The sequence below is a fragment of the Drepanopeziza brunnea genome, assembly GCF_022702325.1.
Source record: "Drepanopeziza brunnea f. sp. 'multigermtubi' strain 214-2 chromosome Unknown ctg12, whole genome shotgun sequence".
NCBI lineage: Eukaryota > Fungi > Ascomycota > Leotiomycetes > Helotiales > Drepanopezizaceae > Drepanopeziza > Drepanopeziza brunnea.
In genome coordinates this window covers 793,080-812,008 of record NW_027094075.1, presented here as the reverse complement: position 1 = coordinate 812,008, position 18,929 = coordinate 793,080, and the positions used below count along the sequence as shown (strand labels likewise).

At 50.8% G+C, this 18,929-nt stretch overlaps 5 protein-coding genes across 6 annotated transcripts; 3 read left to right on the top strand and 2 right to left on the bottom strand.

Moving 5' to 3' along the window:
• Positions 1-1,945: 1,945 nt before the first annotated feature.
• L3040_007037 (uncharacterized protein) lies at positions 1,946-3,423 on the top strand (the record flags this gene model as incomplete). Its single annotated transcript, XM_066156132.1, has 3 exons — positions 1,946-2,788; positions 2,835-3,280; positions 3,333-3,423. 3 exons carry the CDS (start codon positions 1,946-1,948, stop codon positions 3,421-3,423), a joined length of 1,380 nt encoding a protein of 459 aa, XP_066010943.1.
• A 2,966-nt stretch (positions 3,424-6,389) lies between these two features.
• Positions 6,390-7,389, top strand: L3040_007036 (uncharacterized protein; the record flags this gene model as incomplete). The annotated part of the gene is made up of 2 exons (XM_007296936.1): positions 6,390-6,634; positions 6,810-7,389. 2 exons carry the CDS (start codon positions 6,390-6,392, stop codon positions 7,387-7,389), a joined length of 825 nt encoding a protein of 274 aa, XP_007296998.1.
• A 324-nt stretch (positions 7,390-7,713) lies between these two features.
• Positions 7,714-8,948, bottom strand: L3040_007035 (uncharacterized protein; the record flags this gene model as incomplete). Its single annotated transcript, XM_007296935.1, has 2 exons — positions 7,714-8,246; positions 8,303-8,948. 2 exons carry the CDS (start codon positions 8,946-8,948, stop codon positions 7,714-7,716), a joined length of 1,179 nt encoding a protein of 392 aa, XP_007296997.1.
• A 292-nt stretch (positions 8,949-9,240) lies between these two features.
• Positions 9,241-9,574, top strand: L3040_007034 (uncharacterized protein; the record flags this gene model as incomplete). The annotated part of the gene is made up of 2 exons (XM_007296934.1): positions 9,241-9,278; positions 9,331-9,574. The coding sequence occupies 2 exons, from the start codon at positions 9,241-9,243 to the stop codon at positions 9,572-9,574; spliced, it is 282 nt and encodes a 93-aa protein (XP_007296996.1).
• Positions 9,575-12,281: 2,707 nt separating this feature from the next.
• Positions 12,282-13,943, bottom strand: L3040_007033 (uncharacterized protein; the record flags this gene model as incomplete). 2 transcript variants are annotated; one of them, XM_007296932.1, is made up of 1 exon in its annotated part: positions 12,282-13,943. In XM_007296932.1, one exon carries the CDS (start codon positions 13,941-13,943, stop codon positions 12,282-12,284), a length of 1,662 nt encoding a protein of 553 aa, XP_007296994.1. The 2 variants fall into 2 exon arrangements, with proteins under 2 accessions (XP_007296994.1, XP_066010942.1); XM_066156131.1 differs by having other exon boundaries at positions 12,282-12,785.
• Positions 13,944-18,929: the final 4,986 nt, after the last annotated feature.

Here is an 18,929-nt window from a genome sequence, read left to right as displayed (position 1 = left end):
AGCGCTTTTCGCGCTTTTCAAGGTCGTCAACTTCATAGCTCAGGGTATTGTTTATTTGTTTACATGATCCTCGTTATGCGGTGGCTAGTTTGAGGCTTGGAAAGCTAGCTATACCTCGTGACCTTGTCGAAGATACTGCAATTATCCGCGACTGGATATGAGTCACGTTATTCACACGATGCATCCCGACGACGCGGGTCTGATATACCATTCTGGTCTCTTGCAGGTCCAAGTCTAGCGCTTCTCTACATACTTGATCAGTCCTCACAACATCAGATTCCTCTTTCGGGGGTCGGCTTTGATTGATCACCAATGAGGGTGGTGGTTATGAATCCACACCGCATCCTCACTTTCTTAAGCTTCGACTCTACTATAGTCCTGGCGATGCTATAGTGCTGGCACTTGAAGCCCAATTTGCAGCAGTTGACGGTATGTGCAGCAAAATTTACATGTCATGTTCACTCATTTCAAAGACTGGTACTGTGGCAGTCCAACTCGTCGGTACCCATGATCCATGCGCCAGTAACAAACATGCTTCCAACACTGTTTTGCTGCGCTTCGCACGGCTGCAGCCGGGCCACCTCTGGTTGAGCGGCTGTGGGAGGAGCTGCTCGCTACGGTGCTCATGGAGGATGACCGCGACGGCTTAACCAACACATTCAAGGCTCTTGTCCGGGTGAAATCCTGGGCTCAGATGAGCTAGCTGCTTTGTCTCTTGAAAATGGCTCAAAAGCGAGAGTAAGCTTGGTTTCGCCGTTTTTCTCTGCCAGCAAAAAAGGCTCTTCGGGTAGTTCGACTGAATGTTGACGTAATAAGTGCTTCCTTCCAACATGCTTGACTTCGCCAGAGCAGATGACAGTCTCGCCAGGCTTAAGCCCGCTCTCAGTCTCAGTAAAGGCTGCTTGCTATGTCTGGCACAGAGAGTTGGAACATATCTCAAGTCCAAAATCCGTGATCTGTTCGAGCCGTCGAGCGCATCTCCCACTTGGATGGGAGTCAGAATTTGTTGGCAGATGCGTACTTGCTCCGAAGGGGGGTAGATGAATACGTGGATGGATGGATGGATGGATGGATGGTGGATGAATCATGGCATTATTGCATGAAAAGCAATCAAGGTAATAAAGGTTATGAAGGACACGGAGTACTACGGTATATAACCATGACCTGCCAAAGCTGATCGTGGGGGCAGCAGGTAGGCAGACAAGCGTAGAAAAATAATTTCCTTTTGTAGAAAACAGGTACCTCGGTAGGTCAGGTCGGAGGTATCTCATCCGGAGAATACTTCCCAAGAGAGAGAGAGAGGGATATATGGATATATAGATATAGATATATGGATATAGATATATGGATGTAATATATGGATATAGATATAGATATATACATATACATATACATATACATATACATATACATACATATATACTTTCTCTTATTACAACCTCGCCCCAGGCTCTTGAACTGGATGGATAATGAAGTCAATCAGCGACTCCGTACTCTCGAACACTTCCTCGTGATCTACCTCAGAACTCGCTCTACCATGTGATTCATCGGATCTACAGACCCCACAACCCCACATAGGTAACCCTGGCCCCTCCCTGGCCCCTCCCTGGCTTGCTTCTTGTTCTGTTTGGTCTTCTCCACTTATACTAAACCGTAAGTGCTTGGGCTAGACGCTAAGGGTCCAAGGTTACCTACCTACCTTTACTTACCTTATTTCTCCAAGGACCGTTCTTCCAGACCAGAGACCACACTTCAACCTTCACTCTTCACTCTGCAATCTGCAATCTGCAATCTGCAATCTTCAATCTTCAATCCTCAATCTTCAATCCTCAATCTTCAATCCTCAATCTTCAATCCTCAATCTTCATTCTTTAATCTCCAATCTTCAATCTTCAATTTGAGCCTACCCTCAAGCAAGCAAGAAAGCATTCAACCAATTATATCAATGCACATAAAAACGCCGGAAGACGACTACACGTCCTCCTCCTCCTCCTCCTCTTCTTCTCCCTCCTCCGCTACCGTCCCCATCTCGATCCGAGACCTGCCCAACGAGCTGCTGTCACAAATCTGCGAATGTCTGGACGAACCACCACCATCCACTGCCGCGTTACACCATGAGCCGCATTTCGGGCTGACTCGATCCGACAACGCCCCTCTGAAGGCTGTCTCTCTTGTTTTCAGGAGATTCAGAGCGGCGAGCCTACCGGTGCTCTACAAGGCTTCCCGATTTTCTGTCCACGTCCCCGATCGGCCGACTACTCAACGTTCCATATTGAGCGAACAGATCCAACCATTCCTGGACTTCATCATTTCCTCCTCTTTGCAGAATAGTGTCAGATCTCTCGCTCTTCTAGTCCACGACGAGAGAGTCACGAATGTTCCGAGCGGCCAGTCGCGGATCAATGAGTTCTATTCTTTCTGGTCTCTCTTGTTTCAAGTCGTCGATCCGGTCAGACTCATCATCGCTGCCCCTCCAAGGGCTCTAGGCGCTCTCACTTCTTGTCATGTTCATCTTAAGGGTGCCTGGCGGTTTGATAGCCAATGCCAATATATTTGCCTCGGGAGAGAGTCGAAAGCAGCTCCCTCAATCGCTCAAAGCGAACCCTCAGGAATTGCAAGCGGATTGCCTCCGATCGAACCCTATCCAGGAGATCGCGTCGCTCGTGCCGATTCGTCCGCACTGTTTGATGTTCGAAATTGGGATACACTGTTGCTCAACGAAGGCTCTTTCATCAAAGCATATCAAACGAATGAGTATAATCATAATTGGCTTAGGACCCCCCCATCGGTAAGGTTGTTCCCAAATCATCTGACTCGAGCACTAACAGTCAAAGATCTTGCCAGACTTGGTAGGAGCAGAGACAGAGAACCACAAGGCCTACATAAGCCCTACTATCAGAGATATGTCCTACGTTGGTATGTTTCCGACGCTCCGCCACTTCTCTGTCCTCGTAAAGTTTTTGCCAAGGGTTGATAGATTGTTCGTTCAACTCGTACCTAAGAACGACATTCTGCAGGATGCCCGAAAGATGGCAAATACTGAAGAAGAAGACCTATGGATGGAGAGGAATTCTTGTTACGCACATCTGATGCGAGAGCTGTTCAGCGACTCACCGCAGTCGAATTACCAGCACCTTCAGATATTTGAATCTGGAGATGCTGCGGACCGTGATGCATGGTTGTTGGCTGTAGGATATGTGGAGCGAGCCGGGGGCAGTTGGAAAGTCGCCGGCGATGGGATACTCGTAAGAACTACGGAAGGGGATGAGAGCCCCATCTTGTCAGTAGACGCTTTGTCGCTTCAATCATAGGTATGCTGACCAAACCCAAAGCCCCGGCTCGTTGGTCAGATTTGCTTGGAACGGAACAACAGAGCTTCCTCTGTCTGCGTCTCCTCTTTATCACCATTCTATATGGCCGTAGCCGGGCACTGTGCTTTGGCTAATCAGCTTGATTCAATGCATATGCCGATGCTTGGGGATATATGGCTCAGGATCTGCAGATGATCCAGTCACTGTCTCATTGGGAACAGGACTAAAATCTGAATTTCTGAATGGACAAGATCTTACACTCGCTTCATCGTGCAGCCCATTTGCGGAATTGGGCGTTTACTGCAACCCGTTCAGCCTTCAGACCCCCAAAAAGGTGCCTAGCTGATTGGCTTGGATCGATATACAATATCGAAATCACTCGATTCAGTCCGGGCCGGAAGCAATGGAGTGTCGGATGGAAGTAGAGCTGCATGAAAATATTCCAGGTATTCCCGCTGCTGTATGAGGATCACCCTGTTGGTCTCAATCGTCCTCTGTCATCGCTGGCAACAATTGGTTCCTAACTCCGGATCCAGGAATGTAGCTAGGGCGTTAGGCAATAAACCTCAACAATATACCTACGTACTCGTGTCATACCCCTAGGGCCATACACGATACTGTCTCTGCAGCCATGGCTCATCATCTTCTCGCCTAGCGGCAAAGTCGACCAAAAAAACGAATAACCCCGAGCAAGCTAACATACATGAGTACCAAAAATGCTTCCCGACCACCAGAAGTAAAAACTCCAAAATACAAAAACACCTCCTAAAAAAAACATCAAAAAGTTCAGCCCGATTTCGAGTGCCTACATCTTTTGTCGTATCGAATTCCGTCGTAGTTGTCGTGTGTTGGTCGGTGATTCTTAACCAACTCGGCCCCAAATCGTTACAAGTTGTTGATCCACCACACCAGTTTGACCTGACAGATGACAACCAAGTATGCCACTGCGCCGCTGGATGAAAGACTTACTCTCTAACGTGATATATCAAGGTCACAAAATTTTTCTCCCGCCAACTGACGTGACTGCGTGCCCCAACCCTTCTGGCCGGATTTCTGTCACGGGGTCGCGTCACCGGTCAACTCTCTAGAAACTTTGCAACTTGGGGGGGCACCTAGCAGAATCACTTTTCGTTTTACGGTTGCCAGAATGGTGAGGAGGTAACCGCCGCACCAGGGTCTACCTATCTCCAGAGATCGATTACACTGGGCCCCCTGAGTAACTATCCAGACACAGGTCGGGCTCTTGAACCACCCACTGGAGCAAGTCCTGTTGTCTTCCTACCTCTCTCTTTTTTCTTCCAATTACATTGCGCCCTACGAACCATCTCTCTCGTTGAGTATATTGACCGCGGAGCTCTCTCCGCCGTCGTCTCTTCCCCGTCCACCTACGATCACCTCGTTTCGGATACCGAGCTCGAGAAAACGAGAAATTGCCCAGCTAGGTCGAGGTACTATGCATGTGTACCCGGAGGATCAAGAAGAATATGTACGAGACTAGTCCTCGAGTATAACTTCATTTTCAATTCCAGAGTGAGCCGAGTGGCGGATGCTATGGTGGAGGGTGAGCCTGCCAAAGATGTCCTGAAATGGGCATTTTGGAGGCACATTTGCAGGAGGTGAAGGGATGAAGGAAATTTCTCAACTCTCCAGCAGCTTCAGGTTATCAATTATCAAAGTGGGGAATGGGGGCGGGTGAGCCCTATGCAACGTCCTGATTATCTGGTAACGTTGGGCCTGGGCCTGAGTCTCGCAACCAGAGCGCGCTATACAGACACTCATGAACAGTCGTGACAGAGGTATCGAAGTCAATTTGGACATCATACTTGACCTATCTGGATGGCAGAAAGGGCTCAATCTCAGCTCCTGGTCCTCGACCGCAGAAAGACAGCATCGTTCGTCACTTGGAAAGCGCTGACATGGAAATCATCAGGAGGGATATTCTCCGGATTCAATAGATGAAGACTCACGGGTTCAGTTGTAGCCCAGAGATAGAAGTATCAATTGAAAGCAGGAACAGACACGATAACGAAAAAAACTCAGATCGATCGAAATCCAGCTGGCGACGAGCGGGTTCAGCTGAGAGTGCAAGACCACGGTGGATGGGAAGCCAGCACCTTATCCAGGCTGCAAGGCGTAAAAGAGAGGGATCGATGTCAGACGTTGCAGAGAACAGCGGCATAACTTTGCAAGCAGAGTGAACTGTTTTCAGTTGGAAGTTGTGTTGCATTTCAAGGGCATTCACAAATCCAGCGTAAATATGACAAACACCACCCTTTCCCAAGTGCTTTCCCTGTGAGAGTATTTCTAGCTTTTGAGATCCGAACACTTAGGAGGACGTAAAGTCTGTTGTGTGACTGTACGAAGTATAGAACTGGTGGTAGGTCGACACTGTAGTGTGAGTGAGAGATGTGACTTGATTTCAGGGCTACAAGATATCTGCACTTCAAATCTTCGGAACTTGGGTTGTTCGTACCTCATGTGCGATAGCTTACTTACCTTGTTGGTGTTGAAACTTGATGATCCATCGAGAACACCCTCCATACTCAGCTCCTTGGTTCGGAGAGCTGCCTTTCTCCTTGAACCATGTTCCACGAAGAGACGGTAGATGTCTCTCTTTGGACATCTCTTCTTACACATGTAACGAGAAAGCAAGACTGCCATAATGCATTTGCCAAACTGATGATTCGAAGCCCCCAGCCTTTGCGAGGAGTTGTAAGTCGTAGTTGTATTGTACATACCGTACCTGAACTTGTACTTGGGTAATCGCCAAGAAAGGGGTGGATAGCGAATGAGATCATGACATTTCCTAGCTGGGATTGAACGCGGGGGGGCTAAGCGAGCGATAGCGAGCTCTTATATCAACTTCTACCCCTCTTCTGTCTACTGCAACTTCCAATATCAACAACAACAACAATAACAACAACAACGAAGAGGAGAAGAAGAAGATTAAGAAGAAGGTCAAGAAAAAAACAGAACCCCCCCCCTGGGAAAAAAAGAAGAGAAGAAAAGTCCAGCATCGTAAAAACACACCTCACTTCTTTCTCAAGCCACAAGCCCCCACCATAACGACTACGAACCATGGCAGCAGCACCAGCAGCAACAGCCCTCGAATACCCCTACGCCACCGTCCTCGTTCTCGGCGCAACGTCCGGGATCGGACTCGCGCTTGCTGAGAAGTTGGTTACCAACGGATCGCACGTAATCGCCGTTGGGCGCCGGGAGGAGAAACTAGCTTCCTTCCAAGAGAAGCATGGTAGGGACAAAGTGTCGATCATCAAATTCGATATCACGGATCTGGAAGGGATTCCTGGTTTCGTGGAGAAGTGAGTTAATAGCAGTAGTAGTCCTTACCCCGGACTAGCTCACCAGAGGGAGAATATTGGAACAGAGTGGAAGACACACACACAGAGAGAGAGAGAGAGAGGGAGAGAGAGAGAAGAGAGAGAGTCAGACCAAAAGAGACGAGGCGCACTCACTAACAGCTCATCCAAAATACAGCGTAACAAAAGCCCACCCAACTCTCTCCTCCGTAATCGTCAACTCGGGCATCCAGCGCCGACTGGACTTCACCGCGCCATCGTCCATCGACCTCTCCGCCGTCAGCGCCGAGCTCACAACCAACTACCTGGCCCCGATCCACCTCACGACCGCCTTCCTCCCGCACCTCACCTCCCTCTCCCGCCAGACGAGGACCTCTATCGTCTTCACCACCTCCGGCCTCGCCTTGGTCCCCATCACGCGCTGCCCCAACTACTGCGCCACCAAGGCCGCGCTGCACCACGCCGTGCTCTGCCTGCGCGAGCAGCTCCGCCACACCGCCGAGAATCTGACCGTCGTCGAAGTCATGCCGCCAGCCGTGCAGACAGAGTTGCATGACGCGAAGCACCAGCCTGATATCAAGGAGGGTGGGAAGATCGGGATGCCGTTGGAGAAATTCACCGAGGAGTGTTGGACGGGACTATGTGAGGGGAAGGAGGAGGTGCCGGTCGAGATGGCAATGTTTTGGTACGAGGGCTTCGAAAAGGAGAGGCAGAAGATGTTCAAGAGTTTGGTGGAGAAGGGGGTGGGTGTTTTGTAAGCGTGAGGGCATGAACGACCATGGAAAGTTGGCGCAGCCGGGAGATGAGACGGCAGATGAATATCAGAAGGATTGAATCGACCACAGTAGACAACTTGCGTCATTATGAAAATGCGATTATGAGAAGAGAACTTCATTTTCTGCTATATGTTGCTCAGCGCCCGACGCTGGCAGTACCCCTTAGCATTCATGCATGTGTAACTGTGAATGATGAACCATCATCCGAGAAAAAGCAACAAATAAAACGCCCCTTTCACCCTGGGTATCTTCCTCCAACTCCGAGCGATGCAGAAAGAGATCCGGAAGAACTGGTCGAGGGGAGGTTTAAGCACTAGCACCCTCGCCATCCTCAGCCTCCTTGTCCTTGCGGTCCTTCTCGGCGAGCAGAGCTTGTTGGCGCTTCTTCTCCTCCGGGTCGATCAGGTCGTCATCGTCGGACCACTCCGAGTCGTCATCGGGGATCAGTGGCATGGCCTTACGTTTCCAGAAACGGCGCTCCTGGCGGAACTGAACGTTCTGAACACGGAGTTCATGAAGCTCGGGGTGGTCGGTGACGAAGCGGCGCATGTCTCGGAGATGACCGTTTGCACGGCAGGCGGCAGCCTTCATGTCGTTGATTTGGTTGCGAAGGTTCAGGTTCTCCTCGCGCTCATCAGCCAACTGCTTCCGGTAGTTCTTGTGCCAAGCCAGTGTGTCCATCTCATGCTGAGCCTTAAAGCTGTGCATCTTCTCCGTAATATCGGCGAGAATATTGGCTCCGTGAACCGCAAGCTTCCAATTCTCGTTCTTGTCGTGCTGGCACTTCTCCAGAGCCTTGCGCAACTCGGAGTTCTCCTTCTCAAGATTCTTGGAATCCTCTGTAGATTGCGTTAGAAGGTGTATTTTGTAATGATAGAGGAGAAATGAGACGTACCGTTCAGCTCGGAAGCAACAACAGCGATAAGCTCATCGTTGTTGAGATTGAGATTGGCGGCCTTCTCGCGGACCTTGCCCATCTTCTCAACGACTCCGGCAGTGAGTTGTTGGTTCGTACGGAGGACCGAAGAAAGCTCCTCAACCATGGACATAACGTAGTTCAGGTCGGATTGGTGTCCAGCGGGGGTCGGGTAGCCAACCATGCCGCCTCCCATGGCCATGCCTCCGTTCATACCGTTGGCGTGGGGCAGACCTTGGGACGGGGACGGCGGAGCTTGACGAGAGTTCGATCCAGAGCCGCCGGGAGAATCGAGGTAGTTCTGGTAGTTCATACTGGGCGAACGGGAACGGGGCTTGTCGGGGCTGGTAGGTTGGAGGGTATCGACGAAATGTCTGGGGGGACGGAAGGGCAATTGGGTTGGAGATGGAGATGGAGAAGGAGATTGAGGTTGAGATTGAGATTTGGAAGAGCCGGCGGCGGCGATCTTTTTCTCCTTCTCTTGATCCTTGAGGATTTTCTTAACCAAGGCGGCGAGCTGCTCTTCCTCAGGCGTCACTGGGCAGAGGAGTGGTGACTGGTCGCTGGAGATGCTTCTTGAACGCGCACGGGTACGCGTGGAACGGGTTGAATTGTCTTCTGCCATGACTGCGGAAGCTCGGACCTTGACCTCGGAGAAACTTAAGTGCGCGTCTAGCAGGTGGTGCGTTGTGGTTGTTCCGTGTAGCCGAGAGTAGCGCGGGGGGTGTGGATATAGACTACATCACGTGGCCAGACTAGCTCGTAATCTAATCTACAGTGCTAGAGCTAATTCTATCTAGTACTACAGTATGAAAGACCTTCGCTTGGCATTGTGGATCACGTGCAGACTCCCTTCCCTTCGTCGTCGCAAAGGCGGAAGATGCCTTGCAACAAGAACCGTCGATAAGTTGCGCTGTATGCCAGTGGAGTTGTCAGAAACGAGGAGAGGAAATATGTTGGTCTGCCCTTCCTGAGTATTGGAATTCTGCTCATGTGTCAGGTATCAGGTATTACTGGGCATTCTTGAGAGGACCCAAGGCGGAGATAGGAGAACACGTCCCCGGAACGCGGTATCATGTGAGGAACTCCCCACAGGTAGGAGGAGAGGGTGGTAGATGGGAGGTTGGTGATGTTCGCAACACGAATACGCTACCGGTACTCGCACGAGTCCTCATCGCCAAATTCGAGGACGACCAGCGCCTGTTCAACCTCCTGTACAATGTCCCGGTCAACAATTTGGACCCTGAATGAAGATGCCGAACTTAGATGGAGCATGCACTGGGAGACATTGAGAGCAGTGGAAGGTGTGTCGGTACCTACTTCGATGTTGGCCTGGGGGGGGATTGAAGCGTTCACGAGGGAGTATGTGGCCGGAAAGACTACAGCAGGGCGATACCGAGATACCAGACTTCAGAGGTCCTGCAGGGACCAAGACCTTGGTATGATTTACTGGAAGGGAGGGAGGCCGCTCCTTGAATCAGACATGCATTCCGACGAAGCCCAATCAAATAATCACCACTCTCTCCACCACGTCGCGCGCGTTTGCTCCATCACCAATTCTTCTGGCTATGGCTTCAATAATGACTGAAGAGTATCGCGACATTCGCATCTCATGATAGTTCCCAGCCACGCAAATGTGTATTCCCAGTAGGTCGGATACCAGCCAGAGAACTCCCAATCGACAATGCTAACAGTCTGATCCCCGCGGACTACCGGTATATAATGTTAAAAAGATTCAGATCACCATGTGTGGATACTGGAGGTGGCCACGGGCCCTCCTGTTTTGCAACCATCGATTCCAACGGTACTGAACCCCGGTTCTGTGAACGGCTTACCACCCACCGTCTCTTCTTCTGTGAGGTCATCACGTCTTTTCGGTCCCTCATAGCCATCTCTGAGCCATCGGTGCAAGTCCTGAATTGTCTTGAAAGGCCCAAAGCGCGGAGTCCCATGCGGTAGGCGGCAGTCAATCATTGAACCTCCGACACACCTCTCTACTCCCGCGCCAGGCGGTGGTTTTAGAGCCCTCAGTTCCTGGACCATCTGCTTCAGCTGCAGGAGGACCTTTCTGCAGAGATTCTTCCTTGACCAGACGGCCCCAGGCATGTGCCAAAGTCTCCCCTTGAATACGCTCAATTACGATGCACGCTCGGCCCTGGCGCAGGAATGAACAATATACTTTTGGAACGGGGGTCGATGTGTTCCGAGCCACGAATCCCATCGCTGCTGCCTCGCTCAGGTGTGTCGTCCGTCCGGGCTTGACGATCTAGTGCTTCGAGATCGGGAAGCATGTCCCGTTGCGGGATGAAGAATCTCGCGGTGGTATGTAGCGCTCGCCGTACCAGCAGACGACGGGTGCGGGTGTTATTGATTGCTAAGTGTTCACTGCCTTCATGCTGCTTGACGTAGTCGTCGCTGAATCGCATATATTGGTTCGTTCGCACAGTTCCTCTCGGTCTGGATAGCCAGCCGCTGCGGTTCTGGAAGGCATGACTGTGCGCATGGCAGAGATTCACAGAAGCATATCTTGCATTGAGATCCCGAAGGGGAAGAGGCCGAGAGCCTGACACGGGGTGATCTGAGATTCTTGGCACGCAAACCTTCCGCCCCGCTCCCCCAACCAACCCCAACCCCCACTCCCCCGTCCCGTCCCGCTCCACTCATCGACGGTCGAACATTCTCCGTGCTCAAAAAATCCCCGAGGCCGGATCATGTGCTCTCAAGCATCCATCACCAGGCCGGCCGCAATGAAGACTTTCCTTCTCCACGATGCCGGCGTGAAAAGAGTATGCGGAAAGCTCGCTGTTGAAACGCGCAAAGTAGTCTGTGTGTGAGAGATGTACAATGACCCGGTCGACTGTTGCGCTACCTAAGGTAGCTAGACATGGGAAGAAGGATTTGCTTCCTTCCAACTTCCCCCACGGTCTTCGTTCGTACCGTATACTAGGTAGTGAGAAGGTGGTTTTCCTGCTACGTAGAGAAACCAGTCTGATTCTACTACCTGCTACCCTTTGAGCGATGGTCGAAGGAGATGGGCAGCGTGTTGAAGCACTCCACTCCCGTCGCGATAATTGTAGATAGAGAACGATGAGAATCCTCTCTCTCTGTCTTTTTTTTTTTCTCCATCTACCTATTGAAACTACTTGAGCCACTCGCCCTCTTGAACTTCACCATACTGTTATCATACTGTTATTACAGCGCGTCCATTACGCAAGTCTGAAGTTGTGCAATTCGACAGGGTACAGGCAATTGAATGCTATTTCTTCGGAACATATGGCAGTTTAGATTGATTACATTGGAACAGACCGACCAAGCAGGTGGGCCCAAAGCGTTCGGGCACCTCTCCGCTTTTCCTCCACATCTATGGCGCACGGCTTTTGGCACAATCAAAGAGTTTAGTCTTGCAGAGAGAGCATTATTCATATCATGAAGTTAGTCTGGGTTGCTACGCTATGTCTTATTCTATCTATCGAGCTCGAGCCTATGCGATGAGAGGCATGGCAGCTCCAAGTAATGTAATCCCCAGACCCTCATTCTCTCATACCCAGCAAAGGAGACAGGCTATTGGTTTCAAATCTTGACAATTTCCATCCTATCAAAAGAGCGTCTCCGGTCAGCCACCTTCGAAGAGGACGAGCAGTACGCCGGAAATAAAACATGCACCCCAAGCCAAAGCAACCCCGACAGGCAATGAATACAATCCAAAGGACTGCCGGAACATCATACCCCAAAGCACACCCTCTAGCCTTGGATATCCCCCAAAAATAGAAGAGAGGAGAAGGAAAGCTGGATGTCTGGTGTGTATATCAACGTCGAATTAATGACCAATAACTTTGTCGTCATTGATCGTAAAAGTAGAGCACAGCAATATGCACAAGTCGAATGCAATATCAAATTGACAAGGACAATGAATGATCGGACGTCGATTGATCAGGGATCTACCCCGTAATGACGAAATTTAGAGCCCTGACGAGAGGCAGCTCTTGCGCTTCTCAGCCGCGGAAGCGAGAACGAACATTGGAGACTTTCGACCCGAGACTAGAGCGTCAGACTTCTTGACTCCGTTCTTGAAAGCGGCCGCGAAGCTACCGCCAGACCCCTCATCTCCACTGCTTGCGGGGGTGGAGCTGCTGTTCAACGATGCAACCGACTTTCGTTCCATTGAGTGATCTTTGGAGCGAGACAAAGGACGCTCAGAGCCAATGGCGCCGTGGATCGAGGTGCGAGGGCTTCCAAGGGCTGGTCGACCGGTAAGACTTCCACTTCCATTTCTACTGCGACCGCTGTCCGAGTCATTGTCTGAAACGGAGAATGATTCCGAAACAGGGGAAATACTTGCGGAGCCCGCACTTCCGGGAGATCTGCGGTTGATACCAGCACGGACAAGGTTGTGGACGGCGCTTCGGCGAGTGCGTGTAGCAAAGTTCTTGCTACCCTCAAATTTCGCCGTCGGCTTGGCCATCAAGTCCTCCAACGATGGTGGACCGCGTGGTTGGCGGACTGGGTGCTCACCGGCACGAGCTTGGCCTGGCCCAAATGCTGGAGTAGAGGGAAAGCCTGCTGTCTTTGGACCCAATGCCGATCGAGGTCCGTCAAGAGGAGCTTCACCTTCAAGACTCAAGGTTATGGAGTTTGACTTGCGGTGGCCACGGCGGAAAGCGCCTGCCGATGGTGGTGGCAATGGTGCGTGATCCTGAGGAGGGGACGACGTTTTCTTGGGAGGGCTGATGCTTCTGCTGAACTTGGGTACATCAGACCGGGGAGGGGGCGAAACTTGGAATCGCGGTGTGGCGTGCTGCTCCGGTGGGGTGAAGCTGGCCTGTGGCTGCACGGCCTGTTGATCCATGTACTGCTGGGTCTGGTCCATGAAGTAGCTTTGAACCCCAGTCATTGGGTTGTAGTGCGAGTAGACTCCAGGCTGCCCCATCACAGGAGTAATGATGGGCTGCATGTTATTCTTCACCTGCTGCTGATACATGTTCTGCGGGGTGATTGGAGGGGTAGCAAACTGCTGTTGCTGCATTCCCATGTTCAAGCCCTGGAATTGCTGAGCGGCGGCTTGGACGCTGGCAAGCTGTTGCTGCAGACGCTGCTGCTGCTCGGCAAGGTACATGTTCGTGGCGACCAGTTGAGCGTACAAATTTGGGTCCATCTGCTCCTGTTCATGGGCATCGACCAGAATCTCTGGCGGTGCAAGGATCTGCTCTGGGACAGGGTACATCTGTTCATTCGTTTGCTTCATCTGGCCGAAGCCGTTCCGCTGACCCAAGCTGTTGCCTGTGTTGGGGACGGCGTAAGACTCCTTTTCCGCGAAGATGCCCCCTGCAATCCCCGTGTTGTGCTGCAGCTGGGTAGGAGGGGCAGTCGACGGAAACGTGCTCGAAGTGGCCGACTTGGGGGCCGTTCTCAAGCCCGCAAGGAGGTGGGATCGCGATGTGCGAGGAGTAGGAGCACCATTGTCTTGGGAGTCAGAAGGCTTCGAGGGCTCGAAAGAGAGACGTTTGATGTTGTTACCATTAGCCCGTCGGGAAGCAAAGCCAGAGCCAGGCATGCCCAGGGCATTGCTGGATGGGAAGCTGTTGTAAGACATCTGAGCAAGACCGCCTGCGTCTACACTCATGGTTGGATGCTGTACAGGTGGTGTGGTGTTGATCCAAAGGAACGTGGAGCAGCGCGTGTGGTCGAGGAATCGCAGTCGCTCGGGTGATGAAAACTCCACGTAGAGTAGAGTTGAAGGTATTAAGAGGAATTATAGAGTCGATTGAGCCAATCGGAAATTGCGTTTGTGGTTGGACAAAAGGATTACGCAGTGCAAGTCGTAGTGCTGGTGGGTGCAGAATAGGAGGCAAGCCTTTGGAGCAGGCGGCAGTGGAGGGTCCCGAAAGAAGTTTATGAGTAACTTTTCTTTTGATGATCCAAGATGAGTGCAGAAAGGCGGCAAAAGTGAACGTGTCGCGGAGTGCGTATTGTGGGGGCGGTGATGAACCGTAAAGAAAATGGACAGGGTGACAAAGAGGAATTCGACGTGAATGCTAAATCCAGAGAAGGGTGGAAGGGCGGAAGGGGGAGGAGGATTGCTCTGCTGTCAACAAAGAGACTAGTGGAGGATTGCGAAAGTTGGTGATCTGGGCCAAGAGTCAGTTGGGTTAAAGGGCCAGAAGATGAGGTGACATGATAACATACGGCTAGAAAGAATCGAGAGAGTCTGGAGCTAATCTCGATCGAAACGGTGTTGACTGGGAGCAGGCGGAGTGGGTGGTTGGGGGGGGTGGGTGGAGGAGGAATCGAACAATTAGGGAGGTGGCGATGCTGGATCGGGCGGGTGGGCAAACAAGTCGAACGAAGTCCAGTCTCGAAGTTCAACTCTCGATCTACTGACGTAAAGTAGGCCAAAAGATAGATATCACTCGGATACAGGGACAGCACAAAGATGGATGTAGCGTGGACGACTGACAGCGACGACGGTGGTGGCAACGACAACAAGAAGAGAGGAAGAGAAAGGCGGTATAGTGCGGGTGTGGTGAAAGAAGAGAGATGGAAGCAGGAGAGAAGGGATGGGGGTTATTAGGTCTTGAGGGCGGAGGGCGGTGGGCGGTAGCGGGCAGAAAGGATTCGGAGGGCCAGCGCTAAGGCTCAAAGGGGGAAGGCGGATTCGAATCTGAGGGGCAGGGGGGCCGGGGGGGCAGGGGCCAGGGGTAAGGGTTACTGCACGGAGTAAGGATAAGGGTAAGGATAAAAAGGTATAATACCAAGTACGTACGTACGGTAGTCAGGGCTATCCGTAAGTGTACAAGTACAGTACGTAGGCGGGCTAGTCGGACTAGACGGGGGACTAGACGGGGGACTAGGCTGGGACTAGGCTGGACTACGGAGGCATTGGACCGGGGAGGGGGCTGTTCGTGACTGACTGGTCTAGTCAGTGAGGACTCGAGAGCCCAAGAGGGCAGAGGGCAGAGGGCAGAGGTCAAGATGAGGATGCGAGGGCGGCCAGATGCAGGAGAGTGGCCGACGCTGATGCTGTCAGGACCCTGATCTTCATTTTCATTACTGTACCTACAACCACTCCGTATTGCTACGGTGTTCCTATTATTCCTATTATTTCTATTATTTCTATTATTACCGATCATGTACTTCCCGCTGCATTGATGCCGAGACAGAAGCAGTGCTCGACCCTATTTCAAGCCGCCTCAGTCATCATCTGCCCTAGCCTATCCTATCCCAAGAACGGAGTAACCGTTGGTCGCCACTCCTTCTACCTGTCAATCCTGTCATTAGTCTACAGATCCGGAAACACTTACGGTATTAATCGACCCATACCGAAAGCAAGTCCAGTCATACCACGAATAGTGGTAACCGGTATTCCGTCCGGTCGAAGAAGCGGCCTTGAGCTGATCGAATTAGTAACGAGACCTGGAGCAAACCGCAGGTTCAAGCTTCGTGATATTGAAGAGCCGGCACAGTCCCTTGCTCCTAATTTTTATAATTATAATAAACCCACGTCATCTGCCTATTTTTGATAAGCGGGGAGGCTCCACGGTCAGAGTACCTACTTAGGACCGGTCGTAGGTAGCAGTATACTACTATCTCCACCAAGTGGCCTTGCCCGTGCTGTGTTCTATGTTGGGAAGGGGGAGCTTCCTCCGCACTTTGTCTCTGTTTCTGTTGTCTCTCAATAAACTTCTCGCTTCCACGGCCGGCAGTCGAGTCTCAAGTCTCACCCTCGCTTCGCGTTCATACGGTATTAACATGTCAAGGTCGAAACAAATTATCTAATTTATTTAACCTGCGCACTGATAACATACTACTTACATACGTAGTACCGGTATTACGATTACGGATTTGCCAGCCCGGACGTACGGACGGTAGGCTACGGTTGCAGACACGACCGCCAAACCACGTCACACGTGACACCAGGGTCGACGGGTCGGTACCTCGACCGGTACTGGGACGGTACTCTGCTACGGACCGAAAATGATGCATCGTATCGTGGGAAGGCGCAACCCAGTCGACGTGCTGTGGCAGGAGGGCTGCATCTCAGGGCGCGTGGAAGCTTGTTATCCATCCCAGCCTTCTCAATTCTGGAAGGACTTCTTTTGCCACTCGCATCTTACTGTAACTAGTAGTAAAGTGGAGGAGCAGCGGGCACAAAAGAAAGCAAACTGCATGAGCTCGACGACGGAGCCTGTTGAACCCTGCAACGTCCTCCTCCGCTCCGTATTTTACGTAGTACCGGTAGAACAGAGAGGCAGGGAATACCGGAACTTCGACTTCTACTTCTACCACTCGTTCTACAACTTATCTGTAACACCTGCCCCCTGCTGTCGTTCAACGTCACTCTCAAACACGGAGACTTTTGGAAGAAGATCCCTTCAGGGATTCGATACTGGCCAGTACCGGTCTTACAGTAAAGTACTAAGTAAAGCATTTACTACTACTACAGTACTTGGTCCGAAGGCAGGATGAGTACAGAAGTTGGTAACTCTCGTCAGTGCGCGCTTGTCTCAGCATCCTTATATCAGTCGCCAAGCGGTGTATGGAAAAGAAATCGAAGAAATGGAATGGGAAAAAGAGACGTTGAAGAGAGATGAAACTCGCGAAACGTGCTCTCCATGCCATCCTCTTTCGAATGCTAGATCCACCTACAGTACCGGTACCGGCACATAGGGCTGCGAATTCGAATGTTTGGTAATCTATTTCTGGCAGCGATTCAATACAGCACACGGCACGACCTCTACTGCACCGCACTGTAATATAAACAAATATAGATAAACGACTGCTTGCTACTCTATTAAATTACTTGCCCCTCTCCCTCATCTTGTCGGACCTGGAATTCGTTTGGTGTCTGTCTCTTGGTGCCCGTCCGTGTGCAGGTGGACACCCGTAGATAGATAGGTAGGGCTGTTCTGAGATGCGATCCAATTTCCGCCGGGGCCCGGGGAGAAACAGATACGCCATGGCATTCGATTGCCTGGATTTCCTTGCACGGAGAGACAGACCCTTTGACAGTTCGTCTCCGTATTTAGAAACGAGAGAAACGAAAGAAACGAAAAGTTTCGAGTGCCGGAGAAATGTATTTCCTCCCTCCCCCATTGTGTAGGCCTTGGCCGTCTGACTCTTCGGGGTTTATTGACTTTTGACTTTTTCTCGCTACGGAACGGTCCTTTGTACGTACTCCACAGACTCCATAGTGTATGTAGACCTTCCTTCCTTCATGCCTCCTAAAATCTCTGGCGGTAGCCACTGGCCACTCGGAAGGACAGAGTTCTGATCTGGTGCAAAGGCATCGGGCCACCGACGCCGAAGTACCGTTAACATATCCTTGACTTAATTCTGCAGGACGAATAATTTGCACCGTTCCGGCCCCCCTTCTTCGGAAAGTCAAGGGGATTCCGGTAAGGTTGCACGAATGGATTTACGTTGTTTTAGGGGGGGGGGGTGGTGATAAGTAATAAGATTGCTAACTTTATCGACCATTAAGCGTTAACCAGTGATGAACGCCAACATATGCTTAATAAGCAATCCTGAGGCCGCAATTTTGGAAATTTCTGGCTGATCTTGAAACTTCTTCGAAACAATCTTCCAAACAATACCCAATAACGACGCGACCTTACTATTTTCATTATGGAGCTTCTCGAGATCGAGATAGTAGTACGTAACGATATTGTAATGGGAACATGTGGTAGAATGTTTCGCAATGGATGCCTTTCCTAAGTTTAATACATGTCAAGAAGTAATGTGATAAGCTTCTTAACCTTTTGGGGTTAGTTTATGTATCAATAAATCAAATCTAAAGCGTTAAAATTCGTTTTGGAATATACGTAGTAGAGATAACTTTTCAATCAAACTCGTAAATTTAATGCAATTCCGTACAACGGAGTCATCAAGCAAACGGGGGAAAACTCTACGGAGTGCGTCATTGGAATATCGACAGAGTTCTTCTGAGCGATGGTTAGCATTAACGAAGATACGTAGTACTACTATCTACAACTATTTCCTGATCGCGCTTGGCAATGTCGTACAGGAACTTGAGTCAAATGTCAGACTCGTCTCCGCTGTCATACCCACCTATATATGATATAAATATGCCTTACTGCCACCCCCATGAGATCTTCCCTTCACAATCCCGCATGCGCCCTGCGTCTCTATAACCAACGTCTCTTTAAAATTCCCTTGGTCGATCTGCACCAGACTTAATAATAGTAGTACAAGATCGATTCGCAAACCCCCAAGACATCATTGCAAGACCGCGGGCCGCCGGGAAGGAAATTTCGAAACCCGATTGTTTCCACGACGCGACGTGGATTCTCGATCTAAATTCCCCTTACGGATACCGATTCGGCTCAAAATACAACTAACTACTTTACAAATGTCACAGTGCAGGTGGTGGTCCGTCCCTTATCCGCCTGACCTGCTGAGCCTTCATTTTATTACCGGGTGTCAAGTACAGTAGTAGAAGTGCTTAGCAACTACCTCAAACACCCGCAGCGTGTGCATACGGTATCCAGTTACCGCTACTCTGTACAGATAAACGTGACAGCTGTCCTTTTCCTTGGTACGAATACGCGTGCTTCAGTCCTTTCGATTATATTGTTTACGCAGATTTTCT